Source organism: Atractosteus spatula, chromosome 13 (assembly GCF_055471065.1).
Source record: "Atractosteus spatula isolate fAtrSpa1 chromosome 13, fAtrSpa1.hap1, whole genome shotgun sequence".
Lineage (NCBI taxonomy): Eukaryota > Metazoa > Chordata > Actinopteri > Semionotiformes > Lepisosteidae > Atractosteus > Atractosteus spatula.
In genome coordinates, this window is record NC_142718.1 from 1611817 (window position 1) to 1620490 (window position 8674).

The 8674-nt window shown below is 54.6% G+C and overlaps 1 protein-coding gene across 2 annotated transcripts; it reads right to left on the reverse strand.

Annotated features, from left to right (window-relative positions):
* Positions 1-194: 194 nt before the first annotated feature.
* On the reverse strand, positions 195-4449 carry pdap1a (pdgfa associated protein 1a). Of its 2 annotated transcripts, none has more exons than XM_088930959.1 (6): positions 4255-4449; positions 3736-3818; positions 3071-3142; positions 2241-2362; positions 1761-1912; positions 195-989 (listed from the first exon to the last, which is right to left on the reverse strand). In XM_088930959.1, the coding sequence occupies exons 1-6, from the start codon at positions 4265-4267 to the stop codon at positions 955-957; spliced, it is 477 nt and encodes a 158-aa protein (XP_088787085.1). In that variant the 5' UTR covers positions 4268-4449; the 3' UTR covers positions 195-954. The 2 variants fall into 2 exon arrangements, with proteins under 2 accessions (XP_088787085.1, XP_088787084.1); XM_088930958.1 differs by having other exon boundaries at positions 2241-2365.
* Between the last annotated feature and the right edge of the window lie 4225 nt (positions 4450-8674).

Sequence of the window (8674 nt, forward strand, 5' to 3'; positions counted from 1 at the left end):
AGGAGCAGCTGAATCCCCCGGGATGACTGTGTGGAACGCTCCCGGCCCGCCCTGCAGCACAGCCCCGGCTGCCTCCACCGCGGACACGCGGCGGTAATACTCCAGGGGGTCAAGGAAGCTGGCCGGAGGAGAGCCAGGACAGGCCGGGGTCAAACGGCTCTCCCCATGACAGACCGGAACCCCCCCCCCCCCCCCCCCTCCGACCCCCAGACTGTACAGCAGTGAGAGCTGGACCAGACCCCCCAGCCCCCCCCAGTGACACCGTGACTCACTGCCGCGCAGAGCCGTCGGCCCCGGACTGCCACCAGCTGGCGCAGGGCCCTGCCGTCCCGGGAGCCGGAGGAATCCCAGCCGGCCGCTCGCGGGGGAGATTCCAAAAGGGGCAGGGGCCGCCGGAGACCAGATTTCCCACCAGGACATGGCGGTCCCTGCCTCCCACCCGCCCAGCTCTCCCGGCAGAGACCCCACCCCCCTCCCCGCGCCGGGGTCGTGAGGAAGGGGTCGGCGGAGAAGTCGGATCGCGGCGCCGGCTCCCCTTGGTCCCGGTTCCGGCTGTCCCAGTCAGTTAAAGCCCTGAGGGACAGTCGCCCCCCCCACCCCCACACCCCCAGACCCTCCCCCCACAGATGTAAACCATTAAAAACTCTGGAAGAAACTGGGAATGAACACACTTCCAGCAGTTGGAGCTGGTGGTGTGGGGGGGGGGGAGAGGGGGGGTCACTCTCTAGTCTCCGGGATTGAACCGCACAGGGGGTGTCCTTCCTCTCTTCCTCCTCTCCCCAAGTCACCCCGATCCCTCCACACAAAGCACCCCCCCACACCCAGCCTGCCAGAGGAAAGTGAAGGGGGGGGTGGGCAGACTGTGGACGCCCCGAGCCTTATCCTCCCACCCCCCCACCCACCAGTCCATCACACCATCCCCCAAATTCCCTGTCGCGGGGGGGGGGGGGGGCCCTAGCGCTTGGACTTGGCTTCGGCCTCTTCTTTCACTGAAACAGAGAAGCGGGAGAGAGAGAGACACAGAGGCGCGTGAGTGAGGCGGGGACAGGGCTCCCACAAACCTGCCAGACCGAGACCCGCAGATCAGAGACCAGATCAGAACCAGAACAGAGCCAGCCAGCCAGCCGGGCCCGGGTCCAGAGAGAGAGCCGGCAGAACCGGCCAGCAGCAGCACAGCGCAGAGCTGTTGCAGACTCCATTATGGCTCCCTGACAGATTTTGGGGTACACACCGATCCCCCTTTAACTCAGCTGAGCCTGCAGCTGCAACCCTGGTCCAGGAGAACCACAGCAGTAACTGGGTTTTCTCCCAGCTCCACCGAAGTGGTCTTCGCAGGATCGATGAGTGGACTGACCGTTCCTAATCGACACGCTTCGCAGGCCGACGCTTCCCGGTCGCTGAAGGAGACCCCGGTGGCCGGCGGCTCTCCACAGGTCGGACGGTTATTCCGAAATCAAAGCACTCACCATTCCCTGGGCCTCCGAGACGGTCAAGCCTTCCTTCAGAAGAATCGACAGGGGAAGAGGACACCAGCGGGAACAGTGCGGAAGCGCATTTAAAACTGGGGGCAGGTCTTTTGCGCAAAGGGTGGCAGGGGCGTGGAACGGGCCGCCCAGCCACCGGCCGGGCAGTAGAAGCCGATAGCCCAGCTTCTTTCAGCCGAGACGAGACCCTGGGATCAATTAGCTACTAACGAGCCAGCAGCAGGCTGGAGGGGCGTGCGCACGGCGTGCCGAAGGAACACAGAGCCCGCGTCTCACCTTTCCTGAGCTCCTCCCTCTTGCGGGCGGCCTCCTCCCTCTGCTTCTTGATGATGGCCAGCCGGGCAAGGTCGGCCCTGGCCTGCTCCGTCTTGCCCTCCAGGTGCAGCTTCATGTACCTCTCCTTCGCCTTCTGCTTCTCGATCTCCTCCCTGAAAACACCGCAAAGGAGACGTTCCAGGCGCGGCCCCGACTGAACGCTGGCGGGTACGCTCCTCCTCGGAGCCCCCTCCAACGGGTGGGGGGGGGGGGGGGGTGTGGAACAAGCCGCCCAGTTTGCTGTTGCAGCCGATACCCCGGCTTCTCTCCAGACAGCTGGACGAGCTCCTCCAGTCAGGACAGGAGGCCCTTCTTTATACAGAGGGTGGTGGGGGACAAGCTGCCCAGCCATGCCTGAAGACCGGCAGTACTGGGGGTAAGGGGGTGTGTGTGTGTGATGTTGAGAAACCGGGTCTCTCGGGCCTCTGCTCTGGTCCTCACCTCTCTCGGCGAGACAGCTCTTTGGGCACGGAGACGTCAATTTCTGCCACCTTCTTGCTCTTCTGGGAGACTCTGTTGGGGTTCTCGATCTCGATCAGCCCCTCCACACCCTTCTTCTTCTGCTGCTGCTCCGAACGGGGTCGGTGGGGGGGGGGAGAAACAGGGAGAAAAATGACCAAGATCAGATCATTTTATTGGCCATTTACAATTTCTTGCATTAGGAATGTGTCTTTTCGCAGACCCCAGCTTGCTCTCCAGGAGACACAGACAGGGAGAGAAGCTGGGGGTCAGAGCACAGGGTCATCCATTGTACAGCACCCCTGGAGCAGTTGGGGTTAAGGGCCTTGCTCAGGGGCCCAACGGAGTAGGATGCACCAGCGCTGTAGACACCGTCTCAGGAATATCCCCTAACACCGGGGCCGCGCCGCGTGGATACGACCCGGCCCGGCGTTTTATACACACTGGCGTAAGGCTGACAGGCCAGCACACGGCCCCCTGGCCGCGAGAACAGGGTGGGGCCTGACAGAGAAGCAGACAGTCGACCCCACTCCAGGAGCAGGGAGCTCTGCCGTGACACCATGGGAAATATCCCGACCTCTGTCCACGAGCTCAACCCAAAAACACGGATTCGGGATCAGCGACGGGCCGGGAAAGAGCCAGCAACCCCCTCCACCGACGCGCCGTGGGCCGAGCGGACCGGAACAAAGCCTCACGGCCTTACGCGGGCCGGCGGCACCTCCTGAAGCGGGGCGTGACCCCCACCGCGGACTCGCGAGCCGCCGGCCGAGAGACCCCCACAGCCCCGCTCGAAACGGCCCCCTGCCACTCACGTCGTAGTCCTCGTCGCTGCTCTCCTCCTCGGACCCCGACGGGCTCTCCGGGGCTGCCCCGCCGTTCTCCTCCTGCCCGGGAGAGACGGGCGTTAAACAGGACTGAAGAAAACACAGCCCAGGGGAAAGCACAGCCTCATCTTCCCTCCTCTCCTCACCGCGAGGACCGCTGCTGTACCAGGCGGTACCGGCGCTGACCACTGCAGCTGACCCGGTACAGAGAGGGCTGTCAGTGGGCCGAGGGGTTCTGGAGTCAGGAGGGACAGTGTGGTGTCGCTGGGCTGGGGGGGTTCTGGAGTCAGGAGGGACAGTGGGAGGTGTCACTAGGCCGGGAGGTTCTGGAGTCAGCGGGGATAGTGTGGTGTCGCTGGGCCGGGAGGTTCTGGAGTCAGCGGGGACAGTGTGGTGTCGCTGGGCTGGGGGGGTTCTGGAGTCAGCGGGGACAGTGTGGTGTCGCTGGGCTGGGGGGGTTCTGGAGTCAGCGGGGACAGTGTGGTGTCGCTGGGCTGGAAGGTTTTGGAGTCAGGAGGGACTGCAGGGGGTGTCTCTGGGCCAGGGGGGGTTTGGAGTGTCACTGGGCCGGAAGGTTCTGGAGTCAGTGGGGACAGTGTGGTGTCGCTGGGCCGGGGGCTCCGGCTGTGAACTGGGGGAGACCACAAGCTCACCTTCTCCCTCTCCAGCCGCATCTGTCTGTCGATCTCCTCCGGGTTACTGAACTGCTTCCCGCGGCCCTTGTGTCCCTTCTTCCCTGGAGCAGAGAGAGAGAGAGAGAGAGAGAGAGAGAGAGAGAGAGGAAAGGTAAACGCGAAGTCTGGGAGCACATGGGGCCGCAGCAGCCGGGACGACCGCGACACCAGGAGCTGAGCCGCCGCAGGAACGCGGGGCAGCCTTGGACCAGTACTGACTGACCCACGGGCCACCGGACCCCGAAAAGCGAACCAGCCTGCAGATGCTACAGCGAGCAGCGCCATGCTGGCGGTCCCGGTCCCGGTCCACAGCTGCACCCTCTCACCGAGCACGCCCGCCCGCAGCCGGGTCCCTCGCCGCTACGGCATCAGGCATGTCGGAGGACACCCCACGCTTGAGGGCTGAACTAGACTAACTAGCACTTTCCTGTCAGGAGCCTCGGCAGCTGCCTCACCAGGATGAGCCTACCCTAAACCCGACAGCCTACTGCAACCTACCTCCTCTGGGCATGACTCCGTCTAAGGCGTGGCGGATAAGGCCTCACAAAACAGAGAAAAGAAACGAAACCAAAACGTCTCTAACGACCGTTATGTTGCTTCAAACACAATCTTTTCTCGTCTTGATTTTTTTCTTCTTCCTAGGAAAGGCCTCACGCTCTCCTGCCTCCCGCGTCGCTCGGGACTCTCTCCCTCTGTGTAAAGAAACTAAAAAAAAAACTGGGGAGGCGGGACGGGAAGTGCGCAAATGGACCAATGGCGAGCCTTAAAGTGAGATTGACACAGAGCGTATCCATTCTGAGAATGTGACGGGCCGCAGGCTGGGGGTTGATGGAGTGTGACAACAGCCAATAGAAAAGCAGTTCCCGTGAAGGGGAGCGGGACTTCCGGCAGCGGTAATGACAAGCATGTTTTCGTACGCCCCGCCCACTTAGACATCCCGGCGAGTCCTTTGGAGGAAAGCAGTACCGTATAATACTGCTCGAAGCGCAACAATATGTGAACAATCACAACATAAATGAATGATATTTATAGGAGTTTCTGTTCCTATGCTGGAAAGCAAATGGAATGCCTCTGGTGTGGATAAGTAGAAACAGCATTTTGTCTACAGCTAAGAAACACCGCTTATACTCGTAAAGTTTGGCGCTCCCTTTTCTTGATAATACGGTAATTATACTATTGCATCATTTTCTCCATTGAAAAATAAAATTCTGCGCACAGTCTTGTTGCCAGTCCCAGGCTGCGTGAGTAACGTGCTCCTGTCCGTGTAAAAGCAGTAGGCGTGTGCTCCTGGCGCCGGCTGGAGACGCAACTGCGTGGACAGCCCCCGTGATCTCTGGTGAAGTGGGCAGCACCGTGCCGTCTTCATCACGGCGCGGGGTGGACCGTCTGCTCGGTTCGGCCAGTTCGCGCTGGGCTCCGGTTTATATGAGTGTCGTGAGCTCTCCGTGCGAGCGAACCGGCAGAGGAGAGGCGAGGGAACAGAGAAGCCATGAGAGAGATCGGGCGGCGGAGCAGAGGGAGAGGAGAGGGCTTCACTGTGAACGGATGGGCGGAACAGCATCGTATTTAACAGAACCGACCTGTACAGAGAGAGTAATGCACCTGACATCAAAACACGTCGACTGGGAGGTTTATGACTAATAAAAATACAAACAGTAATAACGAGACAGGACAACGTCTCATGCAATGTATAATGCATCACTGCAGTTTAAGAAAATTGATTCAAATAACTCGCAGAATTGACTAAAAACAGTTTAAACTTTTGGAAGAACTCGACCTCCTGACTGGCATCTACAATAATCATAGTAACCTGTACAGGTCATGGGGATCCCCTCCACCCCCAGCACCAGTGTGCAGCCCCACCTGGATGATGCGCAAGTACGCTCCCCACACACCAGCTCTCAGGAGGCACTTCTTTACACAAAGGGTGGAGGGTGCCTGGAACAAGCTAGCCAGCTATGCTGTTGAAGCTGATACCTTGGCTTGTGTGTGGGGTACCTGCACTGTGTACAGACAGGGGCAACTATAACTATAACAACGAGCTGTTCAACAGCTGGCTCTCACTCTGAAGCACAAGGCTGACGAGGAACAGGAGCTGAAGAGAGAGTTTGATTCTGTGTGGGTGGAATGGGTTTCAGGCCTGACAGCAGACACACCTGTAGTGAAGGAATGTGATATAGAGGAGGATGTGATACGAATCCTCTCCTCGTACTTTGAAAGCAAATGTGTTCATTGTAGCAAAACCCAAGGAAATTATAAACAAATGTGCCACTTGGCAGAATATTCCACCTGCGTTAAAGTGACCAAACACATGTTTGGTTTAGTTAAGAGCAATTTAAACTCTGAACATCATGACTCAATTAGAGCCTTAACACAGACCACAGTCACAGAGACTCAAGACTACATTAAGAAAAAGCAAGTAGCTAAAGTGGACTACAGTGACAGCTACATGCATGAAATAATCAGTATATTACTGGTGCATGTCACAGAATATGTATCCCAGCACAAATCATTTGAATTTAAAACTGAATTCAAAGTGGATCTGTGCCTGTATGTGTGTGACATTGCTGTACAGGAGTTCACTGAGCTTCACAGAGCATTCAGGGAGGCTAATGACCCTCTGACTCACCTGAGCAGTAAGAAAGGAGACTATTACAGCATCTTCAGGAAGTTCTGTCAAGGTGCAACATCCACCACTGTGTTTGCAGACTTTCTGTGCGGCAAACTGAAGCCGTCACTCCTGCAGGCCGTCTATGACAGAACAGCCATTGACGTGGCTGGAGACATGAGGGCTATTTTCCCAGCATTCAGTGGGAACAGGTCTAACCTGGAGAAGCACATCCTGAGGGCGCTGGCAGAAGAGGAGAGCTTTGACCACTTCATGACGTACATCCATCACCCAAGGAAGCATTTTGAAGAATTTATCACCCAGTCTGTAAGGGCGTCTTATCTCATGGGATCTGAACCCAGAATCAATGGGATCTTCAAGGACAACCTGGATCTACTGCAGCATCATGTAACTGCTGCAGCTTCAACCGCGGTGGAAAGGGTTCAACACCAGAAGGGAGGTGTGCACGTGTGGCTGGAGATGTTCTCCAGGGAGCTCAGAGATGAGCTCAGGTTCACAGAGCATGACCTGGCAGGTGTTCAACACCAGGGCATCGGTGACTTTGACTTCCTTAAGGAAGCAGTGACTGGTTCTCTCCAGAAGGTCACTGAGGGTTTGAGGAGAGGCTTCAGCTGTGTCTCCTCTGTGGACATGGGCACGTCCAGAGAGAAGCTGGATGAGATCCTGTTCAGGCAGCTGTGTGGGTGCTGGGCTCAGTGCCCCTTCTGTAAAGCCATCTGTACCAACACCATGGAAGGACACCCTGGGGACCACAGTGTCCCCTTCCATCGGCCTGAAGGGGTTACTGGGAGGAAGTGGAACAAGGTAGACCAGCTGTCTGTTGACATCTGCACCTCTGCAGTTGCTAGTACTGATTTAATCATGTTGTCTAATGACAGGAGTGTGCCTTACAAGAGCTACAGAGAAGCTGGTCCAGAGCACGCCTGCTGGGGCATCACCCTGGACTGCTCTTAGCAGCCCTACTGGAAATGGGTCGTGTGCCGATTTCAGGAGCACCTGGAAAAGAGGTATTCTGGAATATTCTGCGATCGTGGGGCGATTCCCGAAGGATGGAAGAACATAACCAAAGAGGACACTGTAAACAGCCTGGAAGTGAAGGCCACCAGACGAAATTGAAAACAAGAATAATTAGGTTTTCTCTATTTTGGAAAACATGATTATTGTTCAAAAATTAATCATGTCAAAATTATGCAATAATTGCTTTTCAGAATTGCAGAAAATCTGTACTGTGATTCTCTGATCTGGTGGATTGTTTTTGTAGCAGGGAGAACTTGTGCTGTTATCATAGTACCTATTGAATTACTCTACACTCTTAAACCCTGCTGCGCTGTACAATTGACAGTCACTGGAGAGAAAAGTATTTTTCTTTCGTGTACTCTAAATAAATGAAGAGAATTCTAAACCTAAACGAATTCTGACTGATCTTTCTTCTGAAAAGGTCTCCCTTATTGCCTTGATGAGCTGATCCCACCTGCTGCTGTTGGGGTGTGAATGTTGAATTCGTTTTTTATTTAAATTCTATTAGAAATTTAAAGAATCAAAAGGCAAGAAATATAATGGAAATAAGTAAAAAGTACAATTTTTAGTTTTTACATTCGTGAATTCCTCTGGCTGTGAAGTCTCTATTTCTGTATCTATTTCATTATTCTGTTTCCTTTTTTTGTATTTCTGGCGTTTAAATAAAAACTTATTTTAAAAATATATCTATATTTAAAAAAAAGGATGTTGGGGTGTGATAATAGGAATATAAACACCTGAAAATGTCCCTCGAGAATACGGGTTTCTTTTTATCCATGAAATCATTAAATCTCATGGATATCTTCACATATCAATGGCCGTCTGCTGTTTGTTGTATATGAGATTTTTAAGATGTAAAGTTTTCTTCAGTTAAAACCAGCTTTTAAGAATCAATAAACGAATGGAAAAGTATATCCTTCTCTGTGTTATTGGTTTAATTGGGTTCTCTTTATCTATTTTTATGACTTGGATGAAGATCTGATCACATTTTAGGTCAACTTTATGCAGAAATTCAGAAAATTCTAAAGGGTTCACAAACTTTCTAGCACCACGGTAGATTGAAATATTGGCAGATTCACAGCATTTCTGGAATGAATCAGAAACAGCTCTCACAAAGGGAGATCACTGTGCTGTAAGCAATAATCCTGCAAGAGGCTGAGAGTCCCACAAGATCTGCAAGCTGGACCAACGCAGGAGACAGATGTTCAGCGTGTGTTGCTTCTAGCAGTGACCACACACTGTACTAGCCTGTGACTTTTCACAGCAAGATCT